The sequence below is a fragment of the Somniosus microcephalus genome, chromosome 13 (assembly GCF_052327205.1).
Source record: "Somniosus microcephalus isolate GS21.2 chromosome 13, FLI_Smic_1.0, whole genome shotgun sequence".
NCBI lineage: Eukaryota > Metazoa > Chordata > Chondrichthyes > Squaliformes > Somniosidae > Somniosus > Somniosus microcephalus.
Window position 1 is genome coordinate 141,987,434 of NC_140999.1, and position 13,977 is coordinate 142,001,410.

Here is a 13,977-nt window from a genome sequence, read left to right on the forward strand (position 1 = left end):
TGTGAGTTCTTTCAAAAGTGAATCTCGTACTGCGGCCACATCATTGACCGGGAGGGGCTCCATAAGTCACCTGACAAGATCGAAGCTGTTGTAAAAGCTCCTGCACCGGAGAATGTATCCCAGTTGAGGTCGTTCCTCGGGTTGGTTAACTATTACCATAAGTTTCTTCCAAATTTATCCACGGTGCTCCACCCGCTAAACACTCTTTTGCAAATGGGAATACCATGGAAGTGGAGCGATGATTGTAAGCGGGCTTTTCAAAAGAGCAAAGCAATGATCATCTCTAAGGAAGTGTTGGCTCACTTTAACCCAACGCCTACTATTCGCTTAGCTTGTGATGCTTCTCCATATGGTATCAGGGCAGTGCTCTCACAAGTTTCCAGATGGCTCGGAAAGGCCAGTCGCTTTCGCATCCAGATCATTGACCTCCGCTGAGCGCAACTATGCTCAGATAGATAGGGAGGCTCTCAGCCTCGTGTGGGGAGTTAAGAAATTTAACCATTACCTGCAAGGCCAAAAGTTTACGCTGCTGACAGATCACCAGCCGTTGGTTTCCATTTTCAACCCTAAGGGTGTTCCGGTAATGACAGCACAGAGGCTTCAGAGATGGTCCCTTTTCCTAGGGGCACATCAATATGATATTGAATTCAAAAGGTACAAAACAACATGGTAATGCTGATGGGCTGTCACGCCTGCCACTACCTACAGCGGAAGAGGCACCGGCAGTTGACCCTGTAGAGATATTTCACTCGACCATCATCGAATGCTTACCAGTCACCAATGCGGGTATTGAGAGAGAGACCCGAAATGACCTGACACTGTCTCGGGTCTACGACTTGACAGTGAAGGGATGGCCAGCACATGGCAAACCACTGTTACCAGCATTCTCAGCCAGACAAGAACAGCTGTCCGTATGTCAAGGAACATTGATGTATGGAACAAGGGTGATTATTCCTCCAAAATTAAGAGAGAGTTCTGAAAGAATTGCACGAAGGTCATCTGGGGGGGGGGGGGGGGGGTCAAGATGAAAAGCCTTGCTAGGGCTTATGTGTGGTGGCCAGGTATCGACAAACAAATAGAGGATCTGACTAAAAGCTGCTCAGGGTGCCAAAAAGTTCAAAATGCACCTCCAATTGCACCGCTGCATCCGTGGGAATGGCCTTCAGCCCCATGGCAACGTGTGCATATCGACTTTACAGGTCCATTCATGGATTCCATGTTTTTGATAGCAGTAGATGCACATTCTAAATGGCCAGAAGTGATTAAGATGTCGACCACTACCTCTGAGCAGACGATCGCAGTTCTAAGAACCATATTTGCAAGGAATGGGTTGCCGGAACAAATATGTTCAGACAACGGACCACAGTTCGTGTCAGAAGAATTCCAGAAATTCATGAAAAAGAATGGGGTGAAACACTATACATCTGCCCCATATCATCTGGCTACAAATGGGTTGGCCGAGAGATTTGTTCAAACGTTCAAAAAGGCGATAAAGGCCATGAGTGAAGACCATATTCCACTACAACACAAGGTGGACAATTTCCTGATGGCGTATCGAAACGCCACGCATTCAGTGACAAATCAAAGCCCTGCCATAATGTTCTATAACAGAAGGTTGCGGTCCGGTTGGATTTGTTAAAACCCAATGTGCGAAGGGAAGTCGAAAACAAGCAATTCCAGCATGTAAATAACAAGGCCACTCGTAGTTTCGAAATAGGACAACCAGTGTTGGCCAGGGGGGACTATAGGGATGATAAATGGCAACCTGGAACAATTCGTGCACGACAAGGACCCTTGATGTACACGGTAGACGTTGGAGAGAACGTAATACGACGTCATGCTGACCAACTTGTGGAATCGAGAACAAGGGTCGACCCCATGTCTACGGCAGAGACACCAGTTGAAGAACTTATTGAGCCTGTAGCATCTACCTCAGACTCGAACGTACCTGATGATGTTCAATCCATAGGAGATCAAGTGGATGAGTCACCCCAGCAACGAGAACCAGAGACCCCTGAAAGGCGTTATCCGGGCCGGATCAGGAGGCCTCCTCAGAGACTGAATCTTTGAACAGTTGTGTGTAAATTGTATATATGTTATCCATGTAATGTTTAATTTGGGGTGTACACTGTTAAGCTAAAAGGGGAGGAATTGTAGTGTATGTAACCTGTACCACCTTAAGAGGATACCTTAAAGTGATGGACTACTTTTTGATGGCTCCTGTACATTGTTGTACCGGTGGTGACCACACCGGTATATAAACCCTGCAGAGCAAAGTGTATCCCAGTTCAGCCCTGACCCTCAATCACTAAAGACCTGTTTACTTACTTCTGTAGTCTGTGTCCTGTTATTCAGTATAACTGCAATTGAAACCACAGACTCAACACTCAGCTCCGATGGATGGGTCACATTGTCTGCATGCCCGATACGAGACTCCCAAAACAACCGCTCTACTCGGAGCTCTGGCGCGGCAAGAGAGCCCCAGGTGGGTAGAGGAAACGCTTTAAGGACACCCTCAAAGCCTCCTTGAAAAAGTGTAACATCCCCACCGACACCTGGGAATCCCTGGCCCAAGACTGCACAAAGTGGAGGAGAAGCATCTGGGAAGGCGCCGAACACCTCGGGTCTCTTCGCCGGGAGCAAGCAGAAGCCAAGCACAGGCAGCGTAAGGAACGCACGTCAACCCAAGCACCCGCCTGTTCAACCACCGTCTGCCCCACCTGTGACAGAGACTGTAGGTCCTGCTTTGGACTCATCAGTCACCTGCAAACTCATTTTTAATGTGGAAGGAAGTCATCCTCGGTTCCGAGGGACTGCCTAAAAAGGAGAAGCACAAGCAATACTCAATATATGCCTGTAATTCCACTTTGACCACATCATTTTGTATGCTATACAAACACATGCAATCATTCTGCCACTAATTTCTGTGCATAAAAAAATTGGCATTACGCCAAGAGTCAGCTTGCATAGACGAGAAGGCCACTGATACTAAATAACAATGGGTGGGAGATAGAGAGATGCATCAGCACAAAATATGTCTGCTCTGCAAAATTACAGGAAATAATAATCTACACTTTCCAATAAGGATATCAGTTCCAACATTCTGCATATACTATGTAGAAAATAAATGATTGGAAATGCATGAACCTCAAGTGCAAAGGGTAGGATGAACCTCAAGTGCAAAGTTTGAGCAATTTGCTGTTTTTTAAATTGCGCACATTTAGCGACATACTGGTGTAGTCGGAGACAAATTTGATCATGCTGGCAAAAGCAGACAGAAATTTTACACAGGTTAGATGCCCTAATACATGCTCCAGCAACCTGAGTGCAGTCAACAAGTGAAGTTTAACTCTCTAGTTGAATTTATGCAAACAAGGGACACGAGCTCCATTTTTATACACTAATGCAAACCTATCCATCATTTATCTGCTATATCATAAATACTTAACTATCCTTTCAAAACTTTTCACTAGAGTTTGTATCTTTTATCAATAGCATTTTAACCGCTGCCAAGTTTCTGCCCATGGCTGCATCATTTAATAGGAAGAGGTGCTTTTTGCACCTCTGTATCGCTGGACAAGAATTATAATGTGGTTAGTTGACAGGAAGTGTGTTTTAACAGATAATTCTTGTCCAGCATTGTAATGATGTAAAACAGCTCCTCTTCCTATCACAACACAGAGCCATGTGGAAAATCTGGGGCAATTGTATTGCTATTAGTGAAAATTACAAACTCCAGTGGAAAAAAGAGATAAAACTTATCTTACTTCTTCAGATAGGTAGGATTGTACTAAAAAAAAGTTGTATGCCACTGGTTTGGATATCATAAACAAGAGCAAAGTCTGCACAATCTGTATAGCCATCTGAACCTTGACTGCATGACAGCCGTCAACGCATTTGTTTTTTGAAGTTAATTTTCTATATTTTCTTTGACCTTTTGTTTCCTTCCACTATATTCCCATTTTGACTTTACCACCATCATTAGGGCGGTTTAGCTTCACATCCTATGACAGGAAGCATTGTTTTCAGAAAAAGACAAATGAAGTTAGACTCGAGTACTTTACTGGAAAATAAAATGTCTAATCTTCTTCCCATGACTCTTGTATTTAGAATATTCATGTATATTGATTAATGATTATTTCATGCTTGAATCAAGATTGTAAGTTTAAATGTTATGGTACATAAGGAATTCTAAACAGAGGTACTAAATTAGAGGTAATTCAGAATATTAAAATTTTGTGCTTGGACTGGGTATGCATACCTGTGCCAAACTGTACTCTATTTTCAAGGTAGCTTTGTTTCACATAATTAAGAAGAACCACTGTCAAACATGCTAGACTTTATTTCTGAATTTACTTCAAATATGTACTTTGATATTCATAATATGGTAACTTAATTTGTGTCCTTTGCATTATCAAGGGAAAAAAAAAAAAAGCACCATATCGGGACTTGCTGGCCAGCAGCTTTGAGGTTGTGTAAAACATGCTACATTGGTAAGTCGGGAACAATTTTCCCTCTAATTTTTTTTTCGTGCGTGGTCCCTTTAACTGGCTGCGCGGCCCATTCAAATTTTCGCACATGCGTGGTTTCTCCCACATAAAAGCCGATGAGCGGCTTGCGGGGGACCTCCAGACCGCTGCACAGCCGCGCAGCTTAATGGGAACGTTGGTTGGGACTACTGCTCCGTACAGGTTTTTATATTCTTCCAATGCTATCCTACAGTATTCCAAAAAAACTGATGCCCCAGTTTCTTCATGTAAGTCCATTCTTCCTAGTAGAAGTAGTGTTATATTTCACAGAAAACATCTCCATAATTTCAATAACTACATACCACTTTTCATCCAGATGGAACTAGGTGACAAAACAAACTGTACAAGACTTGCAACAACATGTTCAGTTATGTTCTTCGTGTCAATGCAAGTGGTATATTCCTGATGAAAAGTGTCCTCCTAGCTTGTGGAAAACATTGTTACAATCAGGTGTTTGGTTTGTTGAAGCACTCCTTATCAGGACTCTCGGGAAAATAGGCTTCAGTTCTGTATAGATTGGGCAGCTCATAGGTCGAGTTCTGTTGGTTGGGGCAGCTGCGTTTCTTCTGCAACAGAAAAAAAAATCCACGAAATGTGCTAAAGTTCAGAAAAGTGATTGAAGAGAAGCAATAACTGGAATACAGCTGCCTTTATATGAACACATTGGTGTCTTGTTCAGTGTATTGGTTTGCTACAAAAGACGACTACCTCGGTGACAAAGATCAGTCCCAACAAAACAAAATCGAAACCAAAAAATAGTCAATGGTGCTACTAAGGGTGGACCAGGTACAATTTCATACTTTACACATTCTGAAACTTAGTCAAAGAACCAGATATTTATCCCCTAATGCTGACAGCTGTGACACTGAACAGGCGATCCAGGAACAGAATTTTTAAACTATATTTTCTGTTTTATGTATCAGCTTTGTGCTTTTACTTTACTTACAGTTAGAAATGAAGGTGCACTGATTGAATGTAGAAGTTTGCGAACAGCGTGAGGCAAGTTTCCACAGTCCTTTTCTGCCTGAACCACTTGTTCCTCCAGTGTAGCTGCATTCTGTCCAACCATCTTCACAAAAGTCTGTGATAAAGAATTAGAATACCCACAAAATATTTATCTTTATGTCAAAACTAAGAATCTGCCATTTTTCACCCAAAAGCTGTGCCTGACTTCATGTTGCATAAAAACTAAGATCCTTCTTGCAACACTAGAATGATTCTGGAAAATCTGTAAATGGTGAAAGCACAAAAGCCCGACTACAGCAATAGAACAGATATTTTTAAAAAACACACATCAGCCAGGAAATTTAAAGCTAAACTAATACAATCTTGCATTGCACTCATCTGCCTAGATTTTCTGGGGGTTCTGTCCAATTTAGAGTCAGTGACTGGGTGGACAGGGTGCAGATCCATTACACCCACTCCATTTTTTGCTGTCATTTCTGGCAAACAGCAGAACTACTTTCCCAAAAGTAGGTGGGCACATGTAAACAAGGCTAATGATGTTGTGACTTGTATGCCTCAATATCCATCATTTCCAGCTCGTTTACACTGATTCATATTCATGCCAGTCTGAATCTTGCATTTAGGGTTGCTGGGCATTAACCTGAAGGCAGAAGTTAGAGGGACAAGTTAACACATTTGAATGCGTTGTAAAAACCTAATTTCCATATAATTTTTGTTTGTTTCTTTCTTTTGTTGTTGCCACCTACTGTGTCATTTGTTGAAGGGCTGCCATTTAGCACCCATCATCTTTACAGACAAAACAAAATGGGTTTCCCATTGGGAATTCTCTTCCTTAACTTTGTTCTTGGAAGAGCAGGAGGGACGAGAGGGGCCGGGCTTTGAGGCTGCACCATAGGCGCAGGGCACCAACTTGCTGATATCACTAAATCAGAAAATACAAGAAGAACTGTTGGATTATAAATAAATCAATGATGCAAGCCACACAAACCAGGAAGGTCCCAGGTTCAATCTCCAGTCTGTGCTAAGTTAATTGAGGTCACCCAGGCAGCAGTCAGCATACAATACAGCATATTTAAAAAAGGTGGTAGAGAGAAAACGGGGAATTACAGACCGGTAAGCCTGACATCGGTAGTGGGGAAAATGCTAGAGTCCATTATAAAAGATGTAATAGCAGAGCACTTGGAAAACAGTGACAGGATCGGACAAAGTCAACATGGATTTACAAAAGGTAAATCGTGCTTGACTAATCTACTGGAATTTTTTGAGGATGTAACTGGTAGAATAGATAAGGGAGAACCAGTGGATGTGGTGTATTTGGACTTTCAGAAGGCTTTCGATAAGGGCCCGCATAAGAGATTAGTGTGTAAAGTTAAAGCATATGGGATTGGGGGCAAAGTACTGACTTGGATAGAGAGAACTGGTTGGAAGACAGGAAGCAAAGAGTTGGAATAAACGAGTCTTTTTCCAAGTGGCAGGCAGTGACTAGTGGGGTACCACAGGGATCGGTCCTAGGACCCCAGCTAGTCACAATATATATTAAGGATCTGGACGAGGGAACTAGATGTAATATCTCCAAGTTTGCAGACGACACAAAGCTGGGTGGGTGTGTGTGCTGTGAGGAGGATGCCGCCGAGAACTTCCAGTATGATTTGGACAGGTTGAGTGATTGGGCAGGTGCATGGCAGATGCAGTATAATGTGGATAAATGCGAGGTTATCCACTTTGGTGGCAAAAACAGGAAGGCAGATTATCATCTGAATGGCAATAGATTGGGAGAAGGGGAGGTGCATCGAGACCTGGGTGTCCTTGTGCACCAGTCGCTGAAGGTAAGCATGCAGGTGCAGCAGGCGGTTAAGAAGGCAAATGGTATGTTGGCCTTCGTAGCGAGAGGGTTCGAGTACAGGAACAAGGGTGTCTTGCTGTAGTTGTACAGGGCCTTGGTGAGACCACACCTCGAGTATTGTGTGCAGTTTTGGTCGCCTTTCTGAGGAAGGATATTCTTGCCATGGAGGAAGTGCAGCAAGGATTCACCAGATTGATACATGGGATGGCAGGAATGATGTATGAGGAGAGATTGGATCGATTGGGCTTATATTCGCTGGAGTTTAGAAGAATGAGGGGATCTCATTGAAACTTATAAAATTCTAACGGGACTAGACAGACTAGATGCAGGAAGGATGTTCCCGATGGCGGGGGAGTCCAGAACTAGGGGTCACAGTCTAAGGATAAGGGGTAAGCCATTTAGGACAGAGATGAGGAGGAATTTCTTCACCCAGAGAGTGGTGAACCTGTGGAATTCTTTACCACAGAAGGCAGTTGAGGCCAATTCATTAAATATATTCACAAAGGAGTTAGATATATTTCTTAAGGCTAAAGGGATCAAGGGATATGGGGAGAAAGCAGGGACAGGGTACTGAATTTGGATGATCAGCCATGATCTCATTAAATGGCGGAGCAGGCTCGAGGGGCCGAATGGCCTTCTCCTGCTCCTATCTTCTATGTTTCTACAACAACTGGCTTCAGCACCCAAGCTAGAGGGGAACTCTGGACAGGATCTCAATCCCGATCACAATATTTAGTGATCCTGGTTGGAAAAGCAAAAGTGAGAAAGATCATGTGTGGGGGAAGGCGGGATCAAACTCAGCTATAATGCCCTTTATGTTTCAGTAGTCTGCAGGCACATACTGTCAAGTCACACATATGAATAACAGCCACTGATGTGGGTAATGAGAGGGGGAATAGCAATAGTGAATTGTACCTTAACAAGGAGCCAACAACATCAGGAACCAAAGAGAGCGGGGAAATTCAGTGAGAAAAAGATAGATTCGCAATGAATTTAATTTTAAATAATCACTTTTTCATTAGTTAACTTCTTGAAACTATTTTTCCTATGTGTATTAACTGTATGATATTAATTTGCTGTTTCTCCAATCCACTTTACTAAGGTAGATTCTGGACATAGATTTGTTTCGAGAGTGTGTGTGTGTGTGTGTGTGTGTGTGTGTGTGTGTGTGTGTGTATTATATGGCATCTCTGTAGAGAGAAAGAGATGGATGAATGAGCAAAGACTGAAAATAAAGGATCATCAAAATATCACATCTTAAAAGATTGAAGGAGTTATTCTTGCAACAAAAAGGTAGTTTCTGTTTAGCCTTGCAAACTTTAAAATTAGAAGCTTTTCTGAATGCTAACAAGAACATTAACAGACAATAGGAGGAAACTAGGGGAGTTACTACAGTTCTTAAATAAATGTGTACTTGTGTCTTTGCCTTATAAAGCAACAGAGAATAAGATGTAAAATAAATTCTGAAAACTTTTTGCCATTAGATACTGGGGTGGGGGGGGGGGGGCGAGAGAGGAAGGCGAAATTCCTCCCAACAAAACATAGGAGAATACCTATTCTTGTCTATTATTAAATGGCCCTCTAACAATGCTTAGCTTTAAAAAGTGTGGTTTACATTACAGTAAGGCAATGGCTGTCCTCCATTTTAGGCCAACTGCAGTCAGCTCCCAGGATTTTTTTTTATATGAAGAGAGCTTAGCAAGCACCATAAAATTAATTACATGACTCCAAGTTGATTACTCCCCCATTTCAGTGCCTACTCCCAATAACATTTTATTTCATTAGTGTACTTCAATCATATGGGCAGTATGATTGTATCTCTATCTGCATTGTGGGGTTTCTGTGATTCTGTGATACCCTTGGCCTTCTCATCCTTTCAAAATCTTAAATGACTTTCCCAGTGGGAGAGAAGTAAATTGCTAAAATAAAATTTTACAGGGAATTACCACTGAATTCTAGGAGGGCCAAACTCCGATTCAGGCACTCCTTTGTTATTACACATCACAAGTGCAGGAACTGGGGAATATCTGCAGTCATCTGACATGTGAGGCAACATTTGAATTATTAAAAATAATTTTTTATTTATGATATTTGCATTCACTACATGGAGGGATGTTAGCACTAGGCAAAGAGACATTTCCAATGTGGGCACCTTGTATTAGCACCAAGAACTTCCAGGTTAGACATAACAGCCAGATGCAAGATAGCAGTTAGATGCAGTAACCAGAGTGAAACTCCCTCTAATCTACTGCAACCTCAGGATATTTGTCCCCCTTCACTGTGGAATTTTCCATTTCCCACATAAACCAGAGAGGAGTGGCCAGAGCAAGATTGCAAATTCGTGCCAAATCAGAGCAGTTTTCTTTCATTTCACATAATTATTTAATTTCAACAGACAAAGATGATGACCATTAGTCTGAGCTGGATTCAAATCCATGTACACAGGTGAAAGGCTAGTGTGCTATCTAACCTAGTTCCCACCACCCTCATAAAAGTAACTTAATGAAATTGAATTCATATATTTGCAACCATTGCATAAGGAAGGGATGGCTCACAAATAATTATTTTGTGTGAGCCTTCTTGGGAATATGCAATCCAGAGCAGCTTTATAAGTTAGCGCATGCAGACATGGAACTAGTGAAGCAATCCAAAGCCATATGTGTAACCTTACTCTGCTGGCGATGATAATATAGCACACATTCAACTACTTATTTTGACAATCTTTATTTTACAATGGCAGTACCAGTTTCTGTGTTCTGTAGAAGAAAAGCATTTGACCATTATTATAGATTCAAAAGCTTGGATATTAAGTGAGGCGGGTTACGTAGGTGGGGGGGCAGTGGAGTTCGTACGGGAAACCCTAAAGTCCGAGTTTCCCCGCACAGCATGTGTCTTCTGTCATTGACAGGATCCCCACCTGGAAGTCAGCCTGATTGACAGGCTTGGCTTCCAGTCAGGCAAAGAGGACTCTGGAGCAGGCTGCAGGACCAGGTACGTCTGATCCCGACCTGAGAGGGGGGGCATTTCAAACCCGAGGGGGGTTCGATCCCCAACCCCAGGGGGTGGGGTGGGCATCAGGGGAAAGCACTCCAGCTCCAAGCAGTGCTGTGAAGGCACTTACTTTCTCCCCGAAACTGTACGCACTTCACTTTAGCTGCCGGGTTTCCCAGAGGCCTGGGAAAACTGACCACCCACTGTAAAAACTGCAAAGCAGGTTAAATCAGAGGCTGCCAGCCTCATTAAAATATTAAAATTGCCAACCCGCCTCCTGGAAGCAGGTTAGCTGCCCGCCCCTTACCCACCTCCGTAAAATCCAGAAGTGGGCAGGTTGGGGTTAGGGTTCACATTTTTACAATTTTAACATCCGACTCAAACCCAGCCCACCCGTATTTGTATGCTAAAATTCAGCCCAAGATCTCTCAAGCATCCACATAATGGATATCGAGGATGGAATGACATCCTCCTGCTGATAACCAAAGTCCAAGGTTGCCTTAGCCAAGAACGTTGGATGAAGGCCGAGATAATGTGATATCAAACCTGGCTGCTTGATTTAGTGGAATCATCTATAAAAGAAATGCCATCAACAATGCATAGGTTCAAAGGAACGTTCATAAGTTATACTAAGTATCAGCTTCAAACTAAAAAGAGAGGTTTCAGGAAAATGAGTTAGGTAAGATTTCCAAGTTCCTTCCACAAATTGATAAGGGAATGTTTTCCAAGACAACCTTCCAGAGAAGAATGGTGGAAAATAGTGTTAGCAGCTTAGTTTCAGATCATGCACTGCAGATGCTGGAGTCATTCCAAAACTCAACCAATCTCACATTATAGTAGATTCAATCTTTTGGATGAATACCAGAAAACACATTTGCTCAATTTTGCATTATATGTTTTATCAGAAGAACATTTCCTAGAAGCAACTAAAGCATCCACTTCTAACAAGGTTACCACTTTCTTAACAGCCATTCCTTTTCAATAGGTAGGCAATTCAAGAGAATTGAGTCCAAAGAAAAATATGACCTAATGAATGGGATTGCAGATCCTTCCTACAGATCAGTGCAATTGGATTGACAGAGCTTTATATTAAAATGGCTGACAACCATAGTTTCACAGAACATGACTGTTTTTGTAGAATTACAGGTGCGATCAACAACTTCATTTATGCAATGCTGTGTGAATTGGGGGTTGGGAGCACAGAAATGCAGAGATAAATATCTGCTTTCAGGAGAACACATCTTCAAGGATGGTATTATAAGCAGGATGTTCCATCTGTGGAAGACACATTATGTGGCAAAAGGAGATGTTCTAAGAAAAGGGATACAGGTTAATGAGGTTTAAAGTTAGCAACTTGGGAGGTGAATATTAAATTGCAAATATTAACAAATTCAGTTATACAAAGTGACTGCTAAAACTATAATGAAAGGCATGTTATTTAAGTGAAGGAGGTAGGGGAATAAAAAAGTGACTGACCATTGAAAGGGTAGATGGAAAGGAAAAATATTACCAACGTATGGGCAGATTACACAGTTTGGCCGGAATTTTCTTTACCTGGGCGGGCCGCGACCCCTTTGTTGCTTCCATCACGCTGCAGAAATCGACACTGCGCTAATGAGACCTATTAAGCCTGTCCTGCGTGTTACCCGGCCATATTAAATGGTGTGGGTCTGATGACATCATCGATGGCGTGTTTTCAGCTGGGATACTTAAAGGGGCCATGGCCACATTGCATTTGAAGGTTCATCTAGGAGTGTGCACTCACTGCACTGGAGGCTTTGATTGCTCCAAACACTTGGAGACATGACTGCACAGAGGCAGAGGGCTGCACCCAGATTCTCCGATGACTCCCTCCATATGCTTGTGGAGCGAGTCAGAGCACACAGGGAGGACCTCTTTCCTTCCAATGGGCGGAAGAGACCTCCCCAAGTGAGAGAGAGAGCCTGGCTCCAAATTGCAGAGGTGGTCAACAGCAGGGATGCATTCAGGAGGACCTGGGTGCAGTGCTGGAAATGTTTCAGTGATCTCATTAGATCAGGAAAGGTGTGTACAAAGGCATACTCAACTTCATCCTGCTGTGCCTCTCATCACATCCCCATCACTCTCTTCCCACCCCTACTCCTGCACATCCTTACTCATACCAGCATACCTTGCATGTCCACCCATCCCCCTCTCTCTATCTACATTATCACATCCCCATCTTACTAGCCACCACTCATACTCGCCTTCATACCAACTAACACCACACAAGGAGGCCACTTGGCATTGCCACCCCAATCCATCAGTCTCCCTCTAAATATGTAACCCATCCATTCCTTACACTCATTCCATTACTCTCACTCAAACTTCTATTCTTTCCCTTCTTGCAGGAAAAGAGAGTGCACAATAAGGAGAGGGAGAGAATTAGAAGTGTCCCTCCGTCATTTGCCACCCTCACAACAGCAGAGGAGGCTGCATTGGAAGTATTGGGAGTGACTGAGCAGCTGGAGGTAGGAGACGGAGAGAGGGCTACATCTCAGCAACCTGGTGGCAGAATTACATATCATACAGCTACATGGCATACATGAGTCACTCATATGGGGACTGATGTCATCAGCCACTGGTCATCATGTGCATAGTGGTATCTGTACCCATTCATCATATGGCATATCTAACTCATCTCTTTACTCTCCCACAGGTCCATCAAGAGCCCCCCACTGTCCAAGAGGAAGAGGAAGACGACTCCTCAGAGGAGCCTCCAGCCTCTGAGGGCGCACCGTCACCAGACATAAGCGCACCCAGCACCAGCGCAGATGCACACCTCGGTGTGTCCCACGCGAGATAGATTAGTGTTGTCAACGGGTCTGTCACAAGTCACAAGTGAGCAAGAGCAGATGGTGGAGACAGGGACAACAGTGGAGACTCCTCACTGGAAGGCGCAAGACATTCCTAGCTCTACTCAGCTGCATGCAGACGCTGAGCCTCGGAGGGCCATCTAGAAAGAGGGCAATCCTGAAGGTGCAGCAAGAAGTGCAGGGGGCTCCGACAGGTTTTGCGACTGAGATATTTGCAAATGTTCAGAGAACGGAGAAGTCCATCTCCAACATGAGCACCACGTCGCAGGCTATGGCGACTGTACGCTCTTCCATAGATAGGACGGCCACCTGCATGGAGCAGTTGATGCGCCACTCACAGTCTCTATGCAGAATAGATGGCTATCAATGGAGCATAGATGGCAGAGGCTCATAGGCCTCCTGTCTAGGAGGGATGTTAGCGTAGACATGGATCCTCATAGCCCCACTGATGTGCAGCAAGGTGCTATCCAGCTCCTTGCTAGCAGGTGGCCCATGAGAGGGATGACGGTAAGAGAGGACATGGATGGGTGGGCTCCTCACAAAGCACTCACACGTCTCCCCCATTGCGCTCCCCTCAGTCAGAATCCCAGATGCCTCCTTGGACAGCGATGGCCGAGTCTGCCCCTGCTCAGTTGCTGGAAGAGCAGGCTTTGGCGGGGCGATCACAGGCTCCGAAACCTAGAGGACGTCCGCCAAGTGTTTAAGCAGTCACAGCAGGGAAGTGAGCAGGCTGCCTCTACCTCTGCTGAAGCCACAGGAGTAGTACCTCGTAGAAGCTCGCGTAAGAGAAAGATGACACACAAGTAGATTCACA

At 43.8% G+C, this 13,977-nt stretch overlaps 1 protein-coding gene across 1 annotated transcript in view; it reads right to left on the reverse strand.

The window, feature by feature from the left end:
- Window positions 1–4,319: 4,319 nt before the first annotated feature.
- LOC147108621 (uncharacterized) overlaps window positions 4,320–13,977 on the reverse strand; it is a 32,114-nt gene continuing 22,456 nt past the window's right edge. The window contains exons 4-5 of the mRNA XM_086005313.1: window positions 5,476–5,610; window positions 4,320–5,095 (exon numbers count right to left, since the gene is read on the reverse strand). Coding sequence (XP_085861439.1) covers window positions 4,976–5,095; window positions 5,476–5,610 — 255 coding nt within the window. The 3' untranslated portion in view covers window positions 4,320–4,975. The remainder of the gene's footprint in view (window positions 5,096–5,475; window positions 5,611–13,977) is intronic.